Here is a 13,464-nt window from a genome sequence, read left to right as displayed (position 1 = left end):
AGGCTATCTTGTTAACAAGTGGGGCAGATGTCCAAGTTCTCCCCCTTCCTCTGTTGACACCAAGTGGGGAGCTTTTCTGTTGGATGAGGGTGGGAGTTTCAGTTTCCTCTAGGCCCGATACCTTCCTGCCTGTGAGTGGTTGGTGCGTTATTCCTGATCCCTGTGTGGTCTCTACTGACAACAAGGGTGGGAAGAGGGTGGATTAGAGGGAGGGGGTTTTAGGTTTTGGGAATAGTGAATGATGAAATACCCTGCCTTTGCTGAGGCCTCCTGGGATACCACGCAGTGGGGGCTGGGGCACTTGGTTACTGCCACATGGAAGAGCAGGTTCCCTGTGCCATGGAGTGCTGTGTCCACCGCCTCCTCGCCTCTGGGGTGAAGTGTGTCCCTCCTGTGTGGGCCTTCTGTGATTCCACCCCAGAGAGAGGCTTGGGGCACTGATCATAGCCTCGTGAGTGGAAGTTCAGGCTTCCCGCTCTACTTTGCTGCTGGGAGCGCGGCCACGGTGTCTTCTGTGGTGGTTGTCTGGAGGCAGCAGGTAGCTGGTGAGCGCCCTGTCTTGCTGGCCTAGCCCTTTCCTGGTGCTTTGGCTGGAAGGAGCTGGTTTTTCATTGGCGTTTCATTGTGAGTGCCATTTGGTGCTTGAGTTGCTGGCTTCTGCAGCACCCAGTCTGGGATATAAGAGACAAAATGGAAACCCAGAGAATTTGCCACCATGTCCTTTTTTGGGTCAGGAGTTCCCTTGCCAGCCTGTCACAGTCTCTTCCCCCGTTTTCCTTGTCCTCTCATGCTTTGTATACAAGTTCAGAGCATTTAGTACTCAATAGCAGGAATAGAGAAAAGTACATGTACTCTGTCTGACCAGAAGAGGGAATCCCGAATCTAGTGGTTAAAAGAGGAAGTCATTACCAAGTTCTTATACTGTTCTCTGTTCCTGATAGAAGCCCAGCAACAATGTGCCTCCTACAAAGTCGAAAAAACTGCACAAGGTGACTGAGAACTCTCTGTCCATCAGTAACCCGGCACTCTTCACCTCCTTGGCACCGCCTCTTCGGTCCACAACTTGCCATCGCTGCGGCCTGTTTGGTGAGTGTCTTGTCCTAGATGCCTGTCGGCTTATTCTTCTACACATTTGAGAAACATTGTGGTGAATGTTAAACATCTAAAGTGTAAACAGGTGTGTGCGTGCACGTTGTCTACTCGCTGCTCGGTATCAACAGCTGTCAGGCTCCTCTTCCTCCCATGTGTGCTGTTTTAATGACCTGTTGAGGCGAAGGTTGGCAGAGTTTGAAACAAACGAATTCATAGCCCTGTCAAGACACGGGGATATTTCTCATGTCCTTCCCAGTCACCAGACCCCTGGGGGCAACTGCTGCTTTCTTCACCATAAGTAATTTTCTCTGTCATAGTGGTTTTTTTTTTTTTTTTTTTTTTTTTTTTTTTTTTTTTAAGATTTGTTTACTTGAACGTCAGAGGAGGAGAGGCAGAGAGAGGTCTTCCATCCGCTGGTTCACTCCCCAATTAGCTGTAACAGCCAGGGCTGTGCTGATCTGAAGCTGGGAGCCAGGAGTTTCCTCCTGGTCTCCCACGTGGTTGCAGGGGCCCAAGGACTTGGACCATCTTCCACTGCTTTCCCAGGCCATAGCAGAGAGCTGAATCGGAAGAGGAACAGCCGGGACTCGAACCAGTGCCCATATGGGATGCTGGTGCTTCAGGTCAGGGCTTTACCCACTATGCCACAGCGCTGCACCCCTGTCATGGTTTTATATAAATGAAATCATACATATGGATTCTTTTTGTGTGAAGCTTATTTTATTTAGAATAATATTTTTGGGGTCGGCGCTGTGGTGCAGCAGGTTAAAGCCCTGACCTGAAGCACCAGCATCCCATATGGGCTCTGGTTTGAGTCCCAGCTGTTCCTCTTCCGATCCAGCTCTCTGCTATGGCTTGGAATAGTAGTAGAAGATGGCCCAAGACCTTGGGCCTCTGCACCCACGTGGGAGACCCGGAAGAAGCTCCTGGCTTCAGATTGGCTCAGGTCTGGCCATTGCAAAACGTCTGGGGAGTGAACCAGCGGATAGAAGACCTCTCTCTCTCTCTCTCTCTCTCAACCTCTCTCTGTAACTCTGTCTCTCAAATAAGTAAAATATTTTTTTTATTTTTATTTTTTCAGGCAGAGTGGACAGAGAGACAGACAGAAAGGTCTTCCTTTGCCATTGGTTCACCCTCCAATGGCCACCGCGGCCAGCGTACCGCACTGATCTGAATGCAGGAGCCAGGTACTTATCCTGGTCTCCCATGGGGTGCAGGGCCCAAGCACCTGGGCCATCCTCCACTGCACTCCCTGGCCACAGCAGAGAGCTGGCCTGGAGGAGGGGCAACCGGGACAGAATCCGGCGCCCCGACCGGGACTAGAACCCGGTGTGCCGGCGCCTCTAGGCGGAGGATTAGCCTAGTGAGCCATGGCGCTGGCTAAATAAAATCTTTTTAAAAAAATATTTTTCAGATTGATTCATTTTGCATGTATCAGTTATTTTTGTTAATTGCTGAGTAGCATTCCATTGTAAGATTATTTATCACAACTTGGGTATTTTTTTGGTTGATGGATACAATTACATTTATTTAGTACAGTGTTTTGATACAGTTGGTTAATCTGTTCTATTGATGAACATTTTGGTTAAGTCCAGGTTTGGGCTGTTACAAATAGAGCTCTCTCAACATTTATATACAAGTCCTTGTGTGGCTGTATCTTTATTTTTCTTGGGTACATTCCTTGCGTAGAATTGCTGCCTATGGGCTGGTATCTGTCTTCCAAAGTGGTGTAGCTGTTTGACATTCCCACTGGAGTTCAGTTCTGCTTCGTTCCCTTTGTGGTCAGCTTATGGTGTTAGTGTTTTTTAGTTATAGCCCTTCTGATGACCGTGAAATGGCACCTCTAGTGATTTTAATTTGAGGTTCACTCAGGATCAGTGAGCTTGAGCAGTTATTCATGGTTATTTAAATATTTAGCTTATTCTTTTAAAGAAATGAACACCCATTTTTTTTTTAAGATTTATTTACTTACTTGAGAGGTGGAGAGATGGAGAGACAGGTTTTCCACCCACTGGTTCACTCCTCAAATGGCCACAGTGATTGGAGCTGGGCCAATCCGAAGCTAAGAGTCAGATCTCTTCCAGATCTCCCATGTGGATGCAGAGGCCCAAGCACTTGGGCCATCTTCTGCTTCCCCAGGCCATCTTTAGTGAGCTGGATCAGAAGTGGAGCAGCTGGGTGGCCAGGGAGTGCAGTGGAGGATGGCCCAAGTGCTTGGGCCCTGCACCCCATGGGAGACCAGGAGAAGCACCTGGCTTCTGGCTTTGGATCAGCGCAGTGCGCTGGCTGCAGCGCGCCGGCCGTGGTGGCCATTGGAGGGTGAACCAACGGCAAAGGAAGACCTTTCTCTCTGTGTCTCTCTCTCTCACTGTCCACTCTGCCTGTCAAAAAAAAAAAAAAAAAAAAAAAGTGGAGCAGCTGGGTCTTGAACTGGCACTTACATGGGATGCTGGAACTGCAGATGCGTGCTTAAACTACAGCACTGACCCCTTAATGTTTCTTTAAAATTTTTTTTTTGTTTTGAAACTTTATGTGAAAGGCAGAGACAAGGAGAGAGATCTTTGATTGCTGGCTCACTTCCCAAATACCTGTAACAGCCAAGCCTGCCCCAGACTGAAGTCTGCAGTCTAGAACTCCATCTGGGTCTCCCATGTGGTGGCAGGGACCCAAGTACTTGAGCCATCACCTGCTGCCTTCTAGGTGTACATTAGTGGGAAACTGGATTGAGAGCAGAGTAGCTGGGACTCGAACCTGGCACTCCAATATGTGATGTGGGCATCCTAACTGGCAACTTAACCACTTCACCACAAGCCTGTCCCAGCATCTTTGTTCTTGTTGGTCAATTCCTTTTAGGATGGAAGCATTTGAGGCTCTCCTGGTTATGATGATGTTATTTTATTTATTTATTTTTAGATAACCTTTTTTTCCTACTTGGATACTGATTGAATTTTTAAAATATTTATTTAAAAATCTTCCTGGATATCTCTAAGTGTGATTTTCCTCACCATTTGTAAGCCATTTGTCTGCTTGCACAGGTCCATTTTCACTATACTACAATTTTGTTTCCTTTGATCACTCCTTTTGTAACGTGTGTGATGGGCTGTATTTTAGCAAAGTGAGGTGTGTGTCCAGTTTCATCATTGTAGTCCTTTTTCTCTGTGTTTTGAGAGACCCTCTAAGGTATAGCCAGCATGGACTTTGGGCATAGCAGGTCAGATACCTGCATCACACATTGGGATGCCTGGGTTTGATACAACCACCTTGCTGATGGAGAGCCTGAGAGGCCATGTTGATGGCTCAAGTGCCTGGGATGCTGCGACCCATGTGGGAGGCCTGGATTGAGTTCCTGGCACTCTGTTTTGGTCTTGGCCCAGTCCTGGTAGTCGTAGGCATTTGGGGAGTGAACAAGTATGTCTGTCCTCCTCTTTTTTTTAAAGTATATATATATATATATATTTTTTTTTTTTGACAGGCAGAGTTAGAGAAAGGTCTTCCTTCCATTGGTTCACCCCCAAATGGCCACTACGGCTGGCATGCTGCGCTGAAGCCAGGAGCCAGGTGCTTCCTCCTGGTCTCCCATGCGGGTGCAGGGCCCAAGCACTTGGGCCATCCTCCACTGCACTCCCGGGCCACAGCAGAGAGCTGGACTGGAAGAGGAACACCGGGACTAGAACCCGGGGTACGGGCGCCGCAGGCGGAGGATTAGCCTAGTGAGCCGCAGCGCCAGCCTAAAGTATAATCTTAACACCTAGTCCTAAACAGCATGATTGTGTTCAGTTGGTTTTTTGGTGTGGTTAAGGTGATTATGTTTGACGTATGTAGTCTTTGAGAATGTTTTGATCTTGACAAGTATTTGGGAGACAGCATTGGTGGTGATATGGGTTGTGCTCCTCAGGGTCACTGAGGTGTTCTCAGTGCAAGCAAACGTACTACTGCTCCACGGCGTGCCAGAGGAGGGACTGGTCGGCTCACAGCATCGTGTGCAAACCTGTGCAGCAGAAGTGAGTGCTCCAGTACTTTGAACCTTAGGGGATATTTTTTTTTTCCTGACTGAATAAGGGTCCCAATCAGTGAGGCAGGCCACAGCTATGTAGAAGTTGTTCCCCTTATTTATTGAGATAGACCAGATGTACAGTTCTGAAGTCAGTGGCTCTGCCAACTTAGTTTTTGTGGATTTAGTTTGACTAGGTAATACATATTAAGACTTAGAATCTTAAGTGAGTTTTTCTTCTCCAGTAACTAGAGTTTTAGAAGGTCTTACTCATCTTTTTTTTTTTTTTTAAGATTTATTTTATTTATTTTGAAAGAGTTAGAGAGATAGAGACCGAGAGCGAGGTCTTCCATCCGCTGGTTCACTCCCCAGATGGCTGCAATGGCCGGAGCTGAGCTGATCCGAAGCCAGGAGCCCCAGGAGCTTCCTCCCGGTCACCCATGTGGGTGCAGAGGCCCAAGGACTTGGGCCATCTTCCACTGCTATCCCAAGCCATAGCAGAGAGCTAGACTGAAGAGGAGCAGCCGGGACTAGAACTGGCGCCCATATAGGGTGCCGGTGCTTCAGGCCAGGGTTTTAACCTGCTGCGCCATGGCGCCAGCCCCAGATCTTACTTATCATTATGCTTCTGTGAAATTTAATAAGCTGGAATTGTGACAGTGCATCCCGAATTGTGATTTTCAAATCAATCTTATGCAGGTGACAGTTGCCAGTTTACAAAACTCTTTCACATGTGACCTCGTTTGGTCCTCAGAACCCTGTGTAGGTAGGAGAGGGATTCTGTGCTCCGCAGACAGTTGAGGCTTGCAGATTGACTCTGTCTCCTGGAAGCAGCAGGCCTGTGCTCGCCCAGGGTGGGAGTTCCATACCTGGGATTATATCTTGTGACGACTCTGGTTCTCCCCGGAAGAAGGTGCTTCATTTGCTCTTTCTGGATGTTGTTCACTGGGGAGTTGACACAATTGTGACTTTCGGCTCCTCCTCCTAATTGTCTCTGTACTGTTATAAAATCATTAACTTTATTTCAGTGCCCGCAAGCTTGAAGATAATAAATCATCCTTTGAAACAAAAAACGTGGAAGTGAAGGATGAGGTATGGTGTATATTTACATTTTGCCTGTAGGGTAAATTTTAAATGTTCCCCCTTTAAGAAAATTTAAGCTAACAAATATTTTTGGATGTTTTTCTACATTTTACCAGTGTTTAAAAACCAAAATTTTGCGGTAAATGTGTAAACACATTAGTGATGGGATTTGGTGACTCTTGGGGAATTTTGAGAATCATTCATTTCCTGTCTTTTTCCAAAAAAGGCCTGCGCTGGCTGCGTCAGCACACTGTCGTTCGGATGCTTGGGGAGGCGGTGCTGCAGCCCCAGCTGCGTGGGTTCTCGAGCTTTGTCGATCGCCTGCCCTCTTGCAACACCCCCTTCCTTACCAAGGAGCCTTGTCTGTGGAGATAGCGCTCCTCCATCCAGGTGCATTTGTTCAAATCAAACACCTGTGATGTCCAGCGCGTATTTACAGCTTTTAGTTTGCCTAGCTGCTCTTAGCTCCTGGTTTAATAAAAGTAAAGTTTTGATTTTTCTCAAATATTCGTTCTTTTAAAAAGTGGACCACATTCCCCCCCACACACACTTTTTATTTTACTTTATTTTTTAACAAAATATACGTGATCTTCATTGTCATGGCCTCATTCCTGGATGGTTCCCAGTGCTGTGGCTTCCGTGACACTGGAGGCCTTCACTGTTCTGTGCGTGCCTGCGCGAGCCCACAAGTCGGGCTTCTGTGGCCCCGATTCTGGCATCAGTGGTCGCTGTGTTGTTGAAATGTGCCGTCGGTAACTCACTGTTGTGTTTCCCAAACCAGAATGGGTATCCACTGGGAGTTACTAAAGAGATAACTGTTTCTGCTGAGAAAACCATGTTTTCTGACCTGAGAAGTCTACAGCTCCAGAAGACCATGGAAGTAAAGGTATTCTTTAGTTTCCACGGACAGAAATGCAAGAAGTATAGGTTTTTGTCTCCTCATTTCCTATTTTTGAGTTTATAAGGTAGCTGCAAAATATATCTGATTAACTTAACAAAGATTGCCCAAAAAAGCTCTTTTGTATCTTAGTTACAAAGCTTTGAGAAATGCAAGTTTGTTTGTATTCCTGGTGAATTATTCTTTTCTGTCTTTGAAAGGGTACAGTTACTGAATTCAAACACCCAGGTGACTTCCACGTGCAGTTGTATTCTTCAGAAGTTTTAGAATACATGAGCCAGCTTTCTGTGAGCTTAAAAGAAGCATACGCAGGTTTGGGGACTGAGGAGGAGTATTTCCCGGCGAAGGGGGAGGTCTGTGTCGCCAAGTACACGGCTGATCAGGTAACGTCTCACCAGGCGAGCTGCTCAGTGAGCTGGCTCAGCCCTCGCCGCTCGCACCCTCTCATGGACGCCAGAGCACTCAGTAACGCACGAGAGGGCTCAAAGCCGGGCTCTGCTCACCCCGCTCTCCCTGCCTTGGTCTCCCGTGCTTGTTCCCTTTACTCCCCTGGCCCTAGCCCTCTGAGCTCCGTTGGGTTTCTGCGTGGCTGGCTATAGACAGAAGCTTCTGAGAGAATGGAGCTGACTTGACGGGAGCCTTCCGTTGGCCTGTCTGCGTGGGCTGAGGGCGTGGAAGGAACTCTGGGAAAGGCTGTGAAGCAGAGCCCCGCTGTGTTCACTTGCAGACCTGGAACAGGGTCGTGGTGCAGGATGTGGATGTGCTGCAGAAGGAGGTACACGTCTTATATATTGATTTTGGAAATGAAGAAACGATTCCAGTAAACAGAATTCGCCAATTAAACAGAAGCATTGATTTATTTCCTCCTTGCGTGAGTCTTTTACTTCCCAAGTTCCTAACCGTTTCTCAGAGGAGAGTTGATACCGTGGTGTTAGGTGCAGTGTCTTGGCTGCTGTGTGAATGAACACTCAGTGGCTGTCTTGGCTGCGTTTCTGTTAGATCCTATTGGCTAAGTGCTGCCTGACGTGAGGAGGTAACATTTTCAGGCACATCTTTTTTTTTTTGACAGGCAGAGTGGACAGCGAGAGAGAGAGACAGAGAGAAAGGTCTTCCTTTGCTGTTGGTTCACCCTCCAATGGCCCCCGCGGCCGGCGCACCGCGCTGATCCGAAGGCAGGAGCCAGGTACTTATCCTGGTCTCCCATGGGGTGCAGGGCCCAAGGACTTGGGCCATCCTCCACTGCACTCCCTGGCCACAGCAGAGAGCTGGCCTGGAAGAGGGGCAACCGGGACAGAATCCAGCGCCCCAACCGGGACTAGAACCCGGTGTGCCAGCGCCGCAAGGCGGAGGATTAGCCTAGTGAGCCGCGGCGCCGGCCCAGGCACATCTTTTTAATTGGCTCTTTAAAGACAATCATTTAAATATTTATTACATTATTTAGAAATGGCTTAAATTCATGTGTAGTTGGAGGATAATTATTGTCCTCTCATGAATTTCTGTATCTCCAGAACCAAAAGTAAGCATTATAGAATAGATCACGGGGGAAGACAGGTGATAGCTGTGCTGGAAACTGATGGTTGGTAGCCTGCGTGAGTAGATTGTCTTTGTAAAATAATTAGAAGGAACGTGTTAAATACTAACTTTTGTAAACAACTTGCACACAATCTTTCAGGCCATAAGGTGCAGAGTGGCCAGTGTTTTCCCAGCAGAGGGGAGCTGGAGCAGTGATTGCATCCAAACCATGAAGTCACTGTTAATGGAGCAATACTGCTCTATAAAGATTGTCGAAGTCTTGCAAGAGGACGTGGTTACCTTTGCCGTTGATGTTACACTGCCAAGTTCAGGTAAGATTCGAGTCGGTCTGCTTTTTAAATTGAGCGCTTAATACGATGCCTCTGTCTCTGCACGTTCCTGGGGGAAGAAACAAACGCGAGGCAAGGCCATGGGAACTCCCAGTCATTCACACTGGGAGAGAGGCTGAGGCCTGGGCCCCTCCCTGCATCTGGCAGCTAACAAAGACAGGGCATGAATTCGTAGTATCAGGTAGCTTACAGGGCTGGACTTAGTGTGAAGATAAATAGAGTATCCTTTTAGTATGACCATTAAAATGCCTGCTGATTCCACTCCTTCATGGAGATGAGCCCTTGGGTTTCTCATTCATTCGTCCTTGTCGTCCGTGCCTTTCTTTAAGCAGCCCTGGAGGAGCTGTGTTTTGTTAGTGTACAGTATTGAAGTTGAGGAGATCTAAACATTTTGGAATCTTGTTGAATTCTGGCTTTGCGTCGGTTGCTAAATGACTTCTTGGAGTATATATGTGTAATTCCTTAGTTTCCAAGGTACTAGCCATCTACTTTTAAGAGACTAGCATTGCAGATGACTTGGTAGAAAATGCAGGTAAGCTGCTGTGAAATTTAGTATAAAATTATGTGTTTTATCTTTGTTTCACAATGTGATTTCAGCTTTTGGATATTATTTCAGGGAATTTGAAGTTCATGTCAATGCTAACCCTTGCTTCAACCACACTTAGTCTGAAAAAGTAGTCTGTGTCTGAAATTTATTTCTTAAGTGGCGGTACTCTAAGTGTAGTTGTGAAGTTTCTGTTACTCAGAATTTTAAAATGAAATCTTGTATGTTTCCTGTGCAATGAGTAAGGAATTTTGTCTGTTTTTTAAAAATATATTTGAAGAAGCATCAGAGAGAGAGGAAGAAGCAAAACGAGAGAGAGATCTTCCAACATGGGTGGCAAAGACCACTCCCAAAGGAGTTGGGCCATGATTTTCTGCCTTCCCAGGCACATTAGCAGGAAGCAGGATTGGGAGTAGAGCAGCCAGGACTCAAATTACTATATGGGGTGCTGGCATCACAAGTGGTAGCTTAACCCACTATAATACAGTGCTGGTCCCCATCCCAGTTTTTACATGTAGGCATTCCAAACTATTATTCCCATAGAAACTGAGCTACTGAAACATATAGCTGTGACCTTATTTGTGTGATTGATTTCTTATGCTTTTCCTATAATGCTTTGTATCCCATCTCAATGGAGGTATGTTTTCTTCAACACTTCTTAGGAAAACTCTTAGACCAGGTGCTAGTAGAAATGGGATATGGCCTGAAACCCCAAGGACAAAATTCTAAGAAGCCAAGTGCAGATCAAAGTGAGTATACAAATTAATATTGAACAATATAGTGACTTGAGTTATTGAAGAGTATCTTCCCTAGGAGCCGAGAGCACAGCCACCGCTCTGTGAAGACTTGATGGTAACGATGACTGGTCTGTATACTTTGTCAGAAATGGCACTTTTCATTCACTAATTTTTCTTTCTCTCAGTCTTCCCTACCTTTTCTACTTATTTGTTTTCCAGACTACTCATTGACAAGGTAGTTATGAAGTACTTAATTTTTTTTTTAAGATTTATTTTACTGTATTTGAAAGGCAGAGGCAGAGAGAGAGAGGTCTCCCATCTGCTGGTTCACTCCCCAGATGGCCGCAGTGGCGGGAGCTGTGCCGATCTGGGGCCAAGAGCTTCTTCCAGGTCTCCCACGTGGGTGCAGGGGCCCAAGGACTTGGGCCATTTTCCACTGCTTTCCCAGGCCATAGCAGAGAGCTGGATCAGAAGAGGAACAGCCAGGGCTCGAACTGGCCCCCATATGGAATGCCGGCACTGCAGGTGGTGACTAGCCGCTACGCCACAGTGCGACCCCAGGAAGTATTGAATTTCGTAACTCTTTAAGCTGAGGGCTTGTTTGCTCACATTGTGTAGTTTATCTTCCTTACTTGAGAGTTTTTCCAGTAAGCAATATGTCTCTAAAGCTCTGTTCTGGTAAGGGTGAGGTTTCTTGTCCACTTTTGTGTGTGAATTTTTTTTTTTTTTTTTTGCTTCTAGCTTCAGAAGACAACCAACAAATTTTGCCATAAGCATTTTGTTTTTAAAGATTTATTTGAAAGGCAGAGTTAGTGAAATATCTTCCATCTGCTGATTTACTCCCCAGATGGCCGCAATGATTCTGGCTGAGCCAGGCCAAAGCCAAGAGCTTCCTCTGGATCTCCCACTTGAGTGTGGGGGCCCAAACATTTGGGCCATCTGCTGCTTTCCCAGGCTCACTAGCAGGGAGCTGGATTGGAAGCAGAGCAGCTGGGACTAGAACTGGTGCTCTGATACGGGATGTCAACATCACAAGTGACAGTTTAACCTGATGTACCACAACCCTAGCCCTTGTCATCAGCATTTTATTTTCTCATCACCTTGTCCAGTATGTTTTTTGTTTTTTAGGACTTATTTATATGAAAGGCACAGTTTCTACAGAGAGGGGGAGACATGGAGAGAGATCCTCCATCTGCTGGTTCACTCCCCAGATGGCCACAATGGCTGGAGCTGGGCCAGCCTGAAGCCAGGAGCCAAGAGCTTCCTCCTAGTCTCCCATATGGGTACAGGGGCCCAAGGACCTGGGCCACCCTCAATTGCTTTCCCAGGCACACAGGCAGGGAATGGAGTAGCTGGGTCTCGGACCTTGCGCTCATAGGGGATGCCAGTGTCACAGGCGGTGGCTTTACCTGTTCTGTCACAGAGCCAGCCCCAGTCAAGTATATTGTTTTTATAATCATTCTGTTTTACTGTGCTCTTTAACCAATTACTTTAGCTGTAGGCCTAATTCATGTTCTCTTTGCTCGCTTATCCCAGGTGATGCTAGATTGATTGGTTGGACACATCCTATTGCAGTAGCAGACTTGACTCGCCCTCAGATCTACTTTCTCCCTCACGTCCCGTTCCTTGCCCTGTCTTACTGGTTTACAGCTCCTTATTTATTTTTTCCCAAATATCTCTTGTGTATGTATTTTTCCCTCTAGCACAGTTTCCTTGGTTCATGAGTCCTCATCATTGAGGGACAACTGAAACACCTTCTGACGTTACCTTTTCTCTCCTGTGAGCGCTTACTGTGTGACGGCTCTGCTGGAAAGCTTTTCCCCACAGGAGAAAAGCAAACAGTGAATGGCCTAGTAGCACTGGTTATGGTTGGAACCCCAAGTTTTCAGAATAAGGAGAGATAGAAAGATAAACCAGGGGACCAAGACAAAGAGCAAGAAGCCATGATGGGAAAGGTGAGAAAACAAGACAGAAAAACATGCGAGCGGCAGGAGAGTAAGTGCCTCCAGGAGAGGAAGTCTTCAGTGTATAAATGTTGCAGAGGACCCAGGGGAAGGAGCAAGGACATCCAGCGACGGCCATGTTTCACTAGGTGCTGTGGGGGTACCTCCGGAAAGGTCACTCTGCTGAGGTCAGAACAAATAAAGACTGGAAGTTAGGAAAAATTGGAGGAAGCAGTGGAACATTGCTAAGCCTAGCTGTGACTATCTCACAGTCAGGTTGGTGGCTTCTCTTCTGCCCCTCTGTGATCCTGGCAGCAGAGCAAGCCTCTAGTGACTGGGTGGTACCACATGATAGTGCTGCACCTGTGCCCCCTCCTCCTGCGGGGCCCTGAGGCCCAGCTGTGTCTGCCTCTTGACTGTGCACCCCTCTCTACAGGCCTCCCTCCTCCTGTAACATTTACCACACTGTAACTTCTGACCTGAGTGTCTCCTGTCCCTTACAAGATCTGGTCTAGGAGCAAAGACCATGGTCTGTTACCACTGCTTAGCATGGCATCTGACGTAGGTAGGTGCTCAGTCTAGAATGTAAAAAGCAGCAAAAGTCTTTGGAGGATCTTCTTTGGAGGGTGGACTCATATGGCTGAGAGAGACCATTGAGACTGTCCACTTTGTCCTGGAGGAACAGATGCTGACGGGTACAGGGGGCTGCCCCGAGACCCCGGGGGACGTAGAACCAGGATCTAAGTCGCCCGACTCCAGTGCAGTGCTCCTTCCTGGGGAAAGGGCGGTGGTGGCTCGTCGGTCTTGTTTCCTTTCGCCTTCTCCCTTACTTAGGTGTTGGCTTTTACTTGACCCCATTTCTATCTGAATAGTATCTTATCCTCCATTCCTTAAAGCAGTAGGTTTTCTTTGTCTTTCTGGATTCTAATAAGTTAGTGCCATGGTATGTCTCTAATCTTGACCTTAAAAACATGCTGTGGGGCTGGTGCTGTGGCATAGTGGGTAAAGCTGGCGCCTGCGGTGCCGGCATCTCATATGGGCACCGGTTTGAGTCCCCGCTGCTCCACTTCTGATGAAGCCCTCTGCTGTTGCCTGGGAAAGCGGTGGAAGATGAGCCAAGTCTTTGGGCCCCTGCTCCCACGTCAGAGACCTGGAAGAAGCTCCTGGCTCCTTGCTTTGGATGGAAGCAACTCTGGCCATTGTGATTTGGGGTGTGAACCAGAAGATGGAAGACACACACACACACACACACACACACACACGCCTTTCAAATAAAGAAATCCTACAATACAAAAAAAAAAAAATGCTGTATCC

General features: G+C 47.2%; 1 protein-coding gene across 11 annotated transcripts in view; it reads left to right on the top strand.

Annotated features, from left to right (window-relative positions):
- TDRD1 (tudor domain containing 1) overlaps positions 1-13,464 on the top strand; it is a 49,070-nt gene that overhangs the window by 15,092 nt on the left and 20,514 nt on the right. For all 11 annotated transcript variants that reach the window (XM_089314318.1, XM_089314319.1, XM_070057187.2 and 8 more), the window contains exons 4-11: positions 942-1,086; positions 4,988-5,093; positions 6,112-6,175; positions 6,948-7,052; positions 7,265-7,447; positions 7,792-7,935; positions 8,737-8,908; positions 10,133-10,219. In XM_089314318.1, coding sequence (XP_089170444.1) covers positions 942-1,086; positions 4,988-5,093; positions 6,112-6,175; positions 6,948-7,052; positions 7,265-7,447; positions 7,792-7,935; positions 8,737-8,908; positions 10,133-10,219 — 1,006 coding nt within the window. The remainder of the gene's footprint in view (positions 1-941; positions 1,087-4,987; positions 5,094-6,111; positions 6,176-6,947; positions 7,053-7,264; positions 7,448-7,791; positions 7,936-8,736; positions 8,909-10,132; positions 10,220-13,464) is intronic.

This window comes from Oryctolagus cuniculus, chromosome 15 (genome assembly GCF_051225735.1).
Source record: "Oryctolagus cuniculus isolate XC-2025 breed Fujian yellow rabbit chromosome 15, ASM5122573v1, whole genome shotgun sequence".
NCBI lineage: Eukaryota > Metazoa > Chordata > Mammalia > Lagomorpha > Leporidae > Oryctolagus > Oryctolagus cuniculus.
Note: the sequence above shows the minus strand (reverse complement) of the source record. Positions and strands in the feature narration are given on the sequence as shown.